The following is a 14276-nucleotide window of genomic DNA, read 5'->3' as shown; positions in this document are numbered from 1 at the left end:
AAATCTAGCTTTCCATCACCACACAATTGCCTACTTCAACGCTGCATTATTTAATGTTCAGTTAAGTTTAAACTTTAGGCTGAGACAACTGATAAATGAAAGAATTTGTAGAGAAAGGTACGTCATTCATTTATTTCTCTTGATTTTTCTAAGCTTTATTCTGGCCTACCTTATCACTTTTCTGAATTATTTTAACTGAACAAGAACTAAGTTTAGTTAAAAACGTACACTTATTTGGAGTTAGAAAAATGTTAATTTCTATTAATCAGTACCACTAATTAATAGTTCTAATACTTTGAGCCAGTTAATTAACAGATCTCTCTTTGTGCCACTTTCCCCATCTGTTTTGGGTATTCACATTACTGTGTTTAGCAGAACGCAGGGCACATCTGTAGTAGATATGCAGAAAGTAGATTGCTTTCTCTCCTTGCCTTATTGAACCTTGGTATCATATGTAAGTCATATAAAACGTATTCTGCGTCTTCCTTTTAAAAATATTGCTGTTTACTGGCTATTGTTTGATCCCAGGTTTACATATAAAGAACCATTGAATGTATTTTTAAGAAATTTTATCATTCCTATGAATTGATAAGATGTATTTTATGAGATTAATGAATTGAAACTTGCCACTCACTGTGGTTTTGTTGTTATTGTTATAGTTTTTTCTTTGGCTTTCCAAAAGTATGACACTAAGTTTTGTGCCTAAGGCAGTAGATATTCATAACTTAAGTCCTCTGGTAAAACTGTCATCTCCAAGCCTGTTTTACATGACGTTTGTTCTTGAAACTGGATTTAATGGCTTTACTATTTTCATATCTTTTATGTTGAACTGCACAAATATTTTATGGAACTGTGCAGGATATCAATAATAAATGAATGAAAGAATAAAATGGTTTACTCAAGGTTTCACAGCTATTAGGCACAAAAACTGATCCAGTTTGGTGCTATTTTCAGCTTTATCACTCAAAAGAAACTAAGAAAACAACCTCTAAAAATTCTAAAAGCTCAGAAACTGAGTAGTAGTAATAGAGGACAGTCACCCACAAATGGAAACAAAGAAGAAGTGCTTCAAATATAGGTTATTGTATTTGAGAAAAGTGTAATCAAGGCTTTGGACACCTGTAGGATAAGATCAGTAATATGGAACATTTTTCTTTGCAAAATTCCATGGCCATAGACTAGCAACAGAATTGGTGATGGAATTCATTATATAACATCCTTTGTTACAGATCTGTACAAAATACAGTCTTTTCACAGAACAGATTATATTCACATTTCCTCTATGCCTATTAAAATGCCAGCAGCAATAAAACCTTTTAATTTCTCTTTAAATTTTTGGCAAACAGAGGACAGTGTGCAAGATATGAGTTTGCTTTGAGTATTTGCTAAGGAAATTTGATTATATCCACATCGAAATAATTATTGGATTATTTAAATACAAATGTAATAGTAAATGGAAGAATGAGTTTTTTAAAAATCACTTAAATCTATTGAATAGACTGTTCTAAACATGTAGCTTTTCTGGACCGTACTGATTTCCAAAAGTGACCACTGTGGTGGTTTATAATGTTTTAAGTGTAATATTCTTTCCTAATAATTAACTCTTAATCAACACATTAATTTCTTTTCTGGAAGGATACTCTTGATGAACATTTATAAATTCCCATGACTTTCATTCATCCCTCTCCAGAGTTTTAGTATAAATTTAATATGAATAGAAGATGAAATGCTTATTTCCATGAACTAATTGAGAAAACATCAATCAGGCATTGTATTATATCAATGAGATGGGGCCTATTAAAGAAATACTGATAGCAAGGAGAGTCTCCTGTGACTTTTTTTTTTTTTATGGCACAGGTGTTTTAATTGACCCTTTTACCTAAAATCAATTTTTCATAATTTTATTCATCAAATTTGATTTGATTTTTTATTGTTTGGGATTCACTGAAGGTACAAAGAATTAGGTTACACTGACTGCGTTAGTTAAGTAAAGTCCTCTTATAATTGTGTCCCACCCCCAAGAGGTGTGCCTTACACTGTGACCCCCCAACCCCTTTGCTCCACCCCTCTCCCCGCTCCCTCCTTCCCCTACCATGATGTTATTTTTAACTCCCACAGGCTTCCTTGACTTGTCAATCTGTGCTTTCTGTTTTTGCTTCTCCAGTTAGCTCTCTTTGCGTGCCGACATCTCTTAAATCTACTGTTCTCTAAAACAGAGCTTCTCGAAGGGTGGAACTTTTTAGAAATATACATTCTTGGCCCTTACCCTAGTCCCAGTGAATCAGAAACTTTCCACTAAGGCTCAGAAAGCTGTGTTTTATAAGCACCCCAGATAGTTCTAGTCTTTGTTAAAACTTCAGCATCTCTGTCTGAAACTATTACGAGTATTGGCTAGTCATGCCTTCCCGACATGAATTTTTGTTTTTTCCCTTCTTGGGTTCAAATCATTAGCTCTCTTATCCTATGACCTAAACTCGGTAAATACTAAAACAAAGAACTACAGAAAAGCCATTTTTAGGATTTATGGTATTTTTCCATAGACACTTAATGGCATATTTTCACAGGTACATTTTATAGAGAAAAGTTTATATTTGAACTTTATAGTCATGACATGGATGACTATATGGAAACTAAAGTATAAAATATACTATATTAAATATGTCCTGAACTTTTCAAAACTCAATTTAGATTTGTAAGCTTGGGGCACAGATGGGATCTGGGGGAAGCTCTTCAACACAACACATTTGCCATCAGATGTTTGGTTATGACATGAATCCAAGGAAATTTCCAATGCTATTATCTTCATGTCTCTCTGCTTAACCAATAATTAAAACAGAATTTTACCAATTATTTAAGATGCATCTGAGGGTATATTCTCTAACTTGTAGATTATACCTTAAAGCTTAATTCAAAACTAGGTATAAAGAAGATACTCGAAAGAAAGTTGGTGTACGTGAATTCACGAATCTTATAATGAAAAATTTCAATCGTATTGTGAGAAATTATATGCCCTCGAATTGAGAGGAAAGATCACTGAATAACTTATATTTTAGAAAATGTGACAGGGCATTGGGTATTTTATTTGGATAGTGTGCATTGTTTCTTTTTGACTAGGAATTCTCTTATTTGCTAAAATTGGTGGATAAACTCTGATTGTTTTTTTTTTTTTTTTATTGTTGGGGATTCATTAAGGGTACAATAAGCCAGTTACACTGATTGCAATTGTTAGGTAAAGTCCCTCTTGCAATCATGTCTTGCCCCCATAAAGTGTGACACACAATAAGGACCCACCCTCCTCCCTCCATCCCTCTTTCTGCTTCCCCCCCCCATAACCTTAATTGTCATTAATTGTCCTCATATCAAGATTGAGTACATAGGATTCATGCTTCTCCATTTTTGTGATGCTTTACTAAGAATAATGTCTTCCACTTCCATCCAGGTTAATACGAAGGATGTAAAGTCTCCATTTTTTTTAATAGCTGAATAGTATTCCATGGTATACATATACCACAGCTTGTTAATCCATTCCTGGGTTGGTGGGCATTTAGGCTGTTTCCACATTTTGGCAATGGTAAATTGAGCTGCAATAAACAGTCTAGTACAAGTGTCCTTATGATAAAAGGATTTTTTTCCTTCTGGGTAGATGCCCAATAATGGGATTGCAGGATCGAATGGGAGGTCTAGGTTGAGTGCTTTGAGGTTTCTCCATACTTCCTTCCAGAAAGGTTGTGCTAGTTTGCAGTCCCACCAGCAGTGCAAAAGTGTTTCCTTCTCTCACATCCACGCCAGCATCTGCAGTTTTGAGATTTTGTGATGTGGGCCATTCTCCCTGGGGTTAGATGATATCTCAGGGTTGTTTTGATTTGCATTTCTCTAATATATAGAGATGATGAACATTTTTTCATGTGTTTGTTAGCCATTCGTCTGTCATCTTTAGAGAAAGTTCTATTCATGTCTCTTGCCCATTGATATAAGGGATTGTTGGCTTTTTTAATGTGGATTAATTTGAGTTCTCTATAGATCCTGGTTATCAAGCTTTTGTCTGATTGAAAATATGCAAATATCCTTTCCCATTGGGTAGGTTGTCTCTTTGCTTTGGTTATTGTGTCCTTAGCTGTACAGAAGCTTTTCAGTTTAATGAAGTCCCATTTGTTTATTTTTGTTGTTGCAATTGCCATGGCAGTCTTCTTCATGAAGTCTTCCCCCAGGCCAATATCTTCCAGTGTTTTTCCTCTGTGATTGTTTTAATCCTTGTATCAAAGCGTTATCAAATCACTGTTCCAAAATATCACCAAGTTTGTATATCCCCATTATATAAAATAACTTCTGTCCTAGGTATGCACTAGAAAATCCCTGGGAACTTGTCAGGAATATGAGCAATTGCTGAGATAAAATGATGATTTACTTCCTCATAGTACTTGGCTACCTGTCAACCTATGTAAACACAGAGACTTTTTCAACCCTTGAGTCTGGGGTAGTGGGGCTATGTAAAATAATTGGATATGTAGGATAGGGTAATCCTGTCCTAATATGGGCTCTGGATTTCATTTCCTGTGTGCCATGAGCAATGGAATTTAGCAGTTCATAGAGCGACAAAGTTATGTTTCTTCCTGCAGAGATAGACATGTTATTTCTGCTGCATAGAAAGGGTCCTACTCTCTAAATACTCAGGCAGAGCTGCAGCTGCGTTGTCCTCTGTTTCAGTCTTCAGGCCATCCCTCCGCCCTGATATGTGGCTCTCAACATGCCTCTGAGTACTGAAAGGCCTTATTAAAACCCAGATTATGGGCCCCTCCCCCAGAGTCTCTGAATGTGGAGGATTTGTATTTCTGCATTTTCTACAAGTGTCCAGGGGATACTGACACTGATGTTCCGTGAAGCACACTTGGAGAATGACGCTCTAAGGCAATCTCCTTCAAAGTCTGATGCTCAGATCCTCAAATTAGAACCACCTAGACTGTCTAGTAATCTGTAGATCCTCAGGACCTGTGCTGATGCTGGAATCAGAATCTCCAGGGTGTTGTGCCTGTTTGTCAAGTTCCCCTCTCAAGTTGCCCTGTCACAGTTCCCCTGTGCATCACAGATGGTTGAGTGGCACATTCACATTTGAGAACCAGTGACAAGGCAGGTCCAGGGATATCGTTAGAGAAAACTCAGATCTAGTCTCTCCTCAAATATTACCAACTGTATCTGTGACTTGGCATCTAGTAGTTGCTTTATATGTAGTAGGTGAATGAATTGTGATGAATGAATGCAAGCTGTTAGTTGCTGCTGTGAACATTGCCATAATCAAAATGAAGTCACTTGTATTAAAAAAAAAAAAAGAAGAAGAAGAAGAAAAGGAAGAAGAAGCTTGACAAATAGAGCTTAGAAAAAAAGAAGAAGGCCAGAATAAGAAGGATTCTGAAATGCCTGGTAATAAAACAATCTCGAAATTCTGCAAAAACTGCAATTTTGCACAAAGGCCGTCTCAACCTTGCACAAAAACTACTTCTGTGATAACATCTGCCCAGCAATTGCCTATCTAACCTGGGACTGGCATCACCCTTCTTATTGATCTTTGTAGGCAAAGATAATTATCTCAAAACAATTATGTAATACTCCATCTTTTCTTTAAAACCCTTTTTCTTCCTCGTGTCCTTGTATGCACTCATAATTTGCTATTGCACACATATTCCCATTGTAATTACCCATCACTGAATAGATACCATTTTCTTTTAGAGAGCCGCCCTCTGTGTCATTAGGTTGACACTTTTTTCCAGTGCTTTCTCTTTGTTCTGCCATGGAATATACACTGAGATTTTGACTTCTTGCTTGCTCAGTTGTCTCTATTCTGAACTGAGATCCCCTCTTCTTTGCTGTTATCTTCAGTGCCAGACCTAGTGCCTGGTATACAATGTGTATATTTGGTTGTTGGGTTAAAATGTTGTCAATGTTAAATAGAGTGCCTTAGAGTAAGCCTTAAAAATAAAAGTGGCATGAGTTGTTAAACTTCTTTGGTTTCTCTCAATGTATACTGAAATGTTGGAAGAGGAGGTCCAATAGTTGAGTTCAAGTGTAATATGAAGACTAAGACATAGCTAGAAATGCCACAGCCACGTCCAGAGGAATAGGGTGGTGACAAGACACAGTGTTAAGTTAGGCATCTGGAACATGAAGGTCACTGCAAATGATTAGTACGTGCAGGCAATAGAGTTGGGAAAGCCACACTTCTAAAGGGAAGGTGGTCAGTGGGAGAAAGGGAAATGGATTGCCTAGGTTTCATGAGGTGAGCATGTGAGAAGGATTTTGTGGTGGTCAGAAACCAACATACAAAAAGATGTAAAGAAAAGTCAGAGCTTGACAAATGGCAAGTCAGTTACTTTATTCAGCCTGAATCAATCTTGGCCAATGAATTCATTTGAAAATCTAGCTCCAGTTGCTTTTTTTACCTTTCTCAGCCAGGAAAAAAGCAGGCTTTAATCAGGCTGTTCTACTCATATGTGGAAATGTCTAGAATTGAAATGGTCCATGGTGTGGAGAGCGGTCCCTAGGATTGTAATTGCAATCAAGGATTGTTAAAATACCAGCATTCTTGTTTTCTGCTGTCTAAATTCTAAACCCTGTTGTTGTCTCCTTGAATAGGCCTGCAAGGCCCAGATTTTTAATAGCCCTGTTTAATTTCCTAAACCATGCTCCACAGACTGCCTTCAAAATTTTGATGTTTTGTGATTGCATTTAAAAATTATCCAATTTTCAGCTTTCTGACCAAACAACATAACTCCCTGTAGTCCTTTTTATCTGAACTTTGTGTGCATTTGTATCGAATGCTGCCGCCATCTATATTACAAGCGTAAGCCGGTGCCTGTCACATGGATTCTACTCTCACGTCTGTCTCCACTGTCTGGAATCTCAAGATTCTTGCACTGAATTCACAAGTTTCACCACCCATATTCATATAGTCCCCACTGTACTTACCTCCTTACATTATTGGTGCTGCCTGGGGTTCTTTCCAAGAGAATATAGGAGAAAATTAGATGGTACTTTTATTTCTATTTTTTATTTTGAGATGAAATTTTACAAGTAAAATAGCTATATGACTAACCGAGAGGTTCAGAGCCTGACATGGTTTAAATCTTCAAATTATGTGAGAATTAGATTTTCAGACAAGTCATTATATGTCAAAATCATACATAAAATTTGTGGTTTAGATTCTGAGCTCAAAGTATTATGGGCAGGTATTTTGCCAATTATAGCTTTGGCAGAACATTCAAGAGTTGTGTGTACGGAATTACTACTTGGGTAGGAATGTCTCGCTCATTTCAGGACACCAACATTCTTTGATATGCCAGATAAATATGTGTATAAGTCACATCTTTCATCATTGTGGCATTTCCAAATGTGCCCACAAATCTCCCTAAACCCCTCAATGGATTAATCCCATCTCTAAGAAGAACCACTGGTTTAGGTTAATTAATTTCCAATTTCTGGGATTTAGGAGGAACCACAGAGAATGTGGGTGCTCAAAATCTGAACAATATCTGCAGGAAGAGAGGATCACTGCTGGGTAGATATCTCCCTGTGAGCCACAAAGAATGGGCTGGATGATGATTCTGTGTGGTCCCTTCTAGTTATAGAATCCAAAATATTTGAAATATTTGTCTTAAAGTACAATATAATATCATTTATGTATAAACAATAAATATGGATAATTATGTTTGCATTCTATGTATAGTGTATATAAAATCATTCAAAATTTTAAGGACAAACTTTGATATAGGCACCCTATATATAATAATATAATTACGATAATTACCTAATTATCCTTATGGCCTCAAGCATTTATCATTTCTTTGTGTAGGAACCTTCCACTTCCACTTTTTAAAAAAGTTTTAAAATCTTAAAGATAAACAAAAAATGCAACAATTGAAATATTTAAAATCTAAGCCTTCAAAAAATAAAGTGGCATGTGGCATTTTAGAATAATCTTTTACTAAATTTTCTCTACACTTCATGAAGGATAATGACATTTTAGTATTAATAAGAACAAAAGAAGTCAATACTGTTTAATTCAAATTTACTTAATTAAAATTGTTAAAATTTCATGTTAGTTTGTATGTCAGTTTTTTTTAAAGAAAGGGCAATAGATGCAGTATTTGTCCTTCCTCGTATGACTATTGTAATGGATGAGCCACAATCCTCTCTCATCTGATTTACTTAAATTCTGAAATGCCTAGTATTGAGACAGTATGTGTTTAGCAGATGTTTGTTCTGCAAATGAATGGTTTTAATGGAACACTTCAGAACAGATTATGTGAATCAAATCCAAGATTAATCTATTTTAAATAGTTTTAATATTGCAAACGATTCCTTTGCATTGTTTTTCTAAGCTCTTTTACTTCAGGTAATCTTGCATGGATTAACACTTTTTTTCTATGTAAACTTCATGAACTAGATGATAGATGACTAAGTACTAGTAATCATTATAAGAATAGGCTTCTCTGGGCGGCGCCTGTGGCTCAGTGAGTAGGGCGCCAGCCCCATATGCCTAGGGTGGTGGGTTCAAACCCAGCCCCGACCAAACAGCAACAACAACAAAAAAATAGCCGGGTGCTGTGGCGGGCACCTGTAGTCCCAGCTACTCGGGAGGCTGAGGCAAGAGAATCTCTTAAGCCCAAGAGCTGGAGGTTGCTGTGAGCTGTGTGAGGCCACGGCACTCTACCAAGGGCCATAAAGTGAGACTCTGTCTCTACAAAAAAAAAAAGAATAGGCTTCTCTGCATCTCATTATCATTCTGCTTATTCACTTGTTCATGTTTTTGCTCTCCTTTTTGACAGGGATTCAATAAACAAGTGGATGTGTCATATATTGCCAAACATTACAACATGAGCAAAAGCAAAGTTGACAACCAGTTCTACAGTGTGGAAGTGGGAGACTCAACCTTCACAGTTCTCAAGCGCTACCAGAATCTTAAGCCTATTGGCTCTGGGGCTCAGGGAATAGTTTGGTAAGTGGAATGAATTTGCTCTATTTTTAAAGGGAACATACAGTGTGCATCTACTGGACACAAACACATTAACAAATAAAACCCAAAGAAATAAATAGCATGACTTGGGAGGGGAAAATAATCCTGAAAAAATAAAATTATAAAAATTATCTGTTGACTCATTACATACTTGCTAACATTGTAAAATTTGGCTTATGACATATTGTCACAAGAAAAAAATGTGTTATACAAAGCCATAAGAAATCAAGACAACCAGAAGTTTACAGTTGTTACTCATGTATTTTAAAGTTTTTATTTTTATGTTTCACAAGAAGAAATGAGAGGCTATGTCTTATGAGCAAATGAAACCCCCTACCTACTGGAGAGACATTAGTGATATTTTAAATATTCCTGCAATTTTTAAGTTCAATGTTTAAAATCAAGCTATGGATTTAGAAAATGTGTTTTAAAAAGATTTGCTTAATGTTTCCAAAATAAGAAGATTCTGGGCTCCTTATTAACTATTCTTTTATGACATTTTTTGAGTGGCTGATTGAAATCATGAAAAATCTAGATCTAATTTAGCTGTTATAAAACTCTTGCAAAAGTAATGATATCAGGTTAATTGATAAGTATTATTTTAGACAGTTTAATTTGGAAGGCAGCAACCAACTATATTTAATATAAACTTAGCAATTTTCAATATTTTTGCTGGCCTACAATGATAAGTAACAATTTAGGACATGCAGCCTGTATATGTATACTTATATTTATGTATGCATGTTTATTTATTTTTAAAAGATTTTTATTATAATATATTCATTTGTTACTGCTATATTTACAATGTCCATTTAAAACACAAACATTTTTAAGGTAAGATTTTTAAGATAAGGATGAAATAAAAATTTAAAAATCTTTTATTTTAAACCTCTTTTTCAACACATTTAATGATAGTAATGGACAATTTTTATTATTTTTTAAACCTTTGTTTTATATTTCATATCCCTATTTGACAATATGCCTCACTTCATTTTGACAAGTTCAGTCTGAGTACTTAGTCGATGCAAATGCAGAATTTCACTGTTGTGCTTAATAAATCATAATATTAGGATTTAAATATCATTTGCCAAATATACCAAGGTTTTTGCTGAAGTTCACCTGGAAAACTTCTATCTTTTCTAATGTCAATAGGTAGTTGGTTTTTGCAATTTGAAAGATAAAACATTTTGAAATTTTTAGTAATAGGCCAAACCTTTCAACTACTAAACATATTTAAACAGGTAAAAAGAGACATTTTTATTTTCAATTTTACTTTTATTTTATTTTCATGGTATAAGTATAAGGTGAACCTCTTTGTAGCATAAAATAGTTTAATAACGGGGAGATGATCCTGAAATCATCTAGGTGGGAACAATATAATCACATGAGCACTTAAAAGTAGAAAAAGAAGGCAGAAAAATGGATCAGAAAGATGTAATAGGAAAAGATGAAGAATAGATGAGAAATATGAGACACAATTGCCTGTTAGCTTTGAAGATGGAGGAAGTGAGGCTGTGAGCCAAGGAATGTGGCTGGTTTTTAGATGTAGGGATGGTTGACACCTGACATTCAGCAAGAAAATGGGGATCTCAGCACTACAACCCAACGGACTTGAAATCTGCCAGCATCCAAATGAGCTCCTTCAGCCCTTCCAGAAAGGAACTCATTCTGCCAACATTTTGATTTTAGTGAAACCCTTGGAGGACTTCTGACCTGTAGAACCATCAAATAATAAATGTGTGCTGTTTAAGCAGCTACATTTATGATGATTTCCTTTTTGGCAGCAGTACTATGCACATGGTATGGTAAAATTTTTAATATTAAGATATTGCTATAAATCTAAACTTACCAGGGAAGAGAGAAAACATAGTGATTTCTGGTTACCTTTCTTTGATGGAAAGTTGTGGAATATTAACATGAGAAAATTTGCTTAAGATACTCAGTTCAGATGCTCAAATGCTCCTTGGGATAGCAGCATCTTCCTTCAAATAAAACCACCACAGAAAGTGCAGATTGCCTATGAAAGGAAAGGGATAGACTTTTAATGACTCCTAAAATTCAAAGCAGCAGTTTACCCAGGAAGTTAACAGATTATCACAGAAAGATTTTAAAATCTTTATTCTACTAAATAGGACATTTGGAGCCTCTATTTCTCCTTCTATGAGGCAGAAGTCATCTTTGGTCATAGGTTTGAAGATGGAGGAAGTGAGGCCGTGAGCCAAGGAACTGAAAATACATTTCAATAAATAAAATATCCCTGAGTAATATTTTAAATCCAGTTTTAGAATGGATTTATCAGTAAATTTATCAGTAAAAGGACATCTGAATTTTAAAATGTTAGCTTTGGAGTTTCCAAAGATTATTAGTCTTTTTGTTCATAGTTGAAGGAAATAAAATGGTATATCACCTAGCAAAGAGTAAGGTGAAGGAGTGAAAAGGGGATTGTGTATTCCTGTCTTTCGTCTTCCAGGGACCACTCCACCATGTACACAACCACTGTGATTACAGCACACAAATACGGGCGTCTCTCCTTTGTCCCTCCTCCTCAACCTAGACTTTGAGATGTCTTTGTTTACGTATCGTAGCTTGAATCTGTAATGCTCTCTTTCCCAGATCTATCCTTGCATTGATCTATCTTCTCTACTCACCTGCTTTTAATTAATTTCCTTTCTCTTGCCTTTATCCATGGTGACTTACCTCACATACAACACATATCATTCCCAGACGTGCTCTTGAAATCCTCAGGCCTTTCCTACGTTCACAAAAACTGTCAGATTTGCATATTTTGAATGTTACCTACGATTCCAAGTATAGTGCCTGGTTGAAATTGGAAAGTGAGGATGTGTGAGGTCTCTGGGAGTCAGACCAAGTGCATGTGTGACTCATTTAGGAGGAAGAAATTACAAAAGAGATGTCATCCATTTTATTTTTTGCACATATCACTGTAGAATTGTACGCTATACATACAAGAGAAATTTTGCTTTTCAAGTGTAAATGTTGGCATATGGATACCTGTATCACAGAATCTCCACCTTCCCAACATATCTGAAATGGAGTTGCATTCCTACTATAATTGCCTTATCATTTGGTTCTTACAATTTCTTTCCCCTGTTTGAACTGTTTGTTACTTATCATCAGGGGAAAAAAGGAAATAATAACATACCTTCAAGAGAAACTGATACTATACTGATTTTTCATTCACCATGCCCACAGACCAAAAATGCCATTGTTGAGAACCATTAAATAAAAGCCAATTTGAAATCTTTTGGGAAAAATGAATATTTTCGTTCTGCTTTTGAGGGGAAAAAAAGGTTATCTATGGAAGCAGAAGTAATGAGAATTATTTTGCTTCACTGTATGAGCTAAGAATTCCTCTGTAGCCTCGTAGGTGGAGAACTGTAGAGTAATCTGTAAGATGAGTTTTTAGCAAGGGTCAGGATCCAGATGAAAGAACCATTTCAGAACATTTTCCCAATCATCAAAAGAGAGTTTCATTGGTGTTTTTCCTACAGCCAGCTCAAGAACAAAAATAAGCATAGGAAGAAATCAGCAGCAGGGCTTTCATTATCTTCTCTCACTTCCACCCTGCTGTTCTTTGCCAAGACAAGAAACATTTTCTATTTTCTCATTTATTTCTCCAAAGATGATTCAAACTGACAGCCAAACTGGTGGCAAAAGTTAATAACTAAGTTTAGCAAAGAAGTCTTGCCAAGGTTGGTCTGCTCTTTGACTGAAAAGAGCTGGTTGTATAGTTTTAGATGATAGAAAATAAAGCCATGTTCTTTTCTTGATGGTGTCATACACCATTAGCTTGTTAGTGGCCCCAATTCAGTTTGCAAGATGATGTTGAGCAGAATATTTACAGCACAGATGTCAGGTCAATACAGATGAAAGCATATAATTGTAAAAAATCTGTGCCTTAAAAATTAAATATTTGGGGTGGCGCCTGTAGCTCAGTGAGTAGGGCACTGGCCCCATATACCGAGGGTGGTGAGTTTGAGCCTGGCTCCGGCCAAACTACAACAAAAAAATAGCTGGGTGTTGTGGCAGGTGCCTATAGTCCCAGCTACTCGGGAGGCTGAGGCAAGAGAATCACCTAAGCCCAGGAGTTGGAGGTTGCTGTGAGCTGTGATGCCACAGCACACTACCGAGGGCAATAAAGTGAGACTCTGTCTCTAAAAAAAAATTAAATATTTGGAAGTAAGGTGATATATTTTTTTAAGTAAACTTTTTAAAATAGTAATCACAGTTGGAAAAAGTAGGGTTATAAGATGCTCTGGAAAAAATGTAGTGGATTAGTTTATCTTACGTGAAATATATATAATATTAAATGAATAAATCTATATATGTGTAGTAGTGCCCCTTTACCTTCAGTTTTACTTTCTATAGTTTCAGTTATCTGTGGTCAACTACAGTCTGCAAATATTAAAGAAAAATTAAAGAAGTAAACAATTCTTAAGTTTTAAATTGCCTGCTGTTCTGAATAGCATGATGAAATCTAGCTCTGTCCTGCTTCATTCTGCCTGCTGGGGCCATGAATCACCCCTTTGTCTGGAGTGTCTACACTGTAGACACTCCCTACTTGTTAGTCACTTAGTAGCTGTCTTGGTTATCAGAGTAGCTGTCATGCTTGTGTTCAAGTAACCTTTATTTTATGTAACAAGGGTCCCAAGGCTCAAGAGTAGGGATGCTGGCAATTCAGATATGCCAAAGAGATGCTGAAAAAGTCTTCCTTTAAGTGAAAGGTGAACGTTCTCAATTTATTGAAGAAAGAACACAAATCTTTTGCTGATCTTGCTAAGATCTCTGGTAAAAATGAATGTTCCTTCAGTGAAATTATGAATAGAATTGTTGTTATAATTGTTCTATTTTATTATTAGTTATTATTATTAATCTCTTGCTATGTCTAATTTGTAAGTTAAGCCTTGTATCCATGTATCCATGTATGTACTGGAAAAAACATATCGTATTTAGTGTTTGGTAGTATTTACAGTTTCAGGCATTCACGGGGGTCTTGAACTATATCCCACACAGATAAGGTGGGACTACTGCAACAAATCTGTAGCGAACAAAAGATTATTACATATTCTATATGTATATACATGCTACTCCAATGGATTAGTTTGTCTTAATTGGTAGATATCATGTATGATATTTTCAATATGTATATAAGATATATTAGGATATATATGTCTTGTTTTTCACAAAAATTTGAAAAATCATTTCAGGGAATTTTCTTCGACATGTGGTCTATGGTAACAAGGCCCTATGT

At 35.6% G+C, this 14276-nt stretch overlaps 1 protein-coding gene across 10 annotated transcripts in view; it reads left to right on the top strand.

The window, feature by feature from the left end:
* MAPK10 (mitogen-activated protein kinase 10) overlaps window positions 1-14276 on the top strand; it is a 569972-nt gene that overhangs the window by 441655 nt on the left and 114041 nt on the right. For all 10 annotated transcript variants that reach the window (XM_053600878.1, XM_053601165.1, XM_053601396.1 and 7 more), the window contains one exon: window positions 8817-8986. In XM_053600878.1, the coding sequence (XP_053456853.1) occupies window positions 8817-8986 (170 nt within the window). The remainder of the gene's footprint in view (window positions 1-8816; window positions 8987-14276) is intronic.

The sequence above is a fragment of the Nycticebus coucang genome, chromosome 1 (assembly GCF_027406575.1).
Source record: "Nycticebus coucang isolate mNycCou1 chromosome 1, mNycCou1.pri, whole genome shotgun sequence".
NCBI lineage: Eukaryota > Metazoa > Chordata > Mammalia > Primates > Lorisidae > Nycticebus > Nycticebus coucang.
Note: the sequence above shows the minus strand (reverse complement) of the source record. Positions and strands in the feature narration are given on the sequence as shown.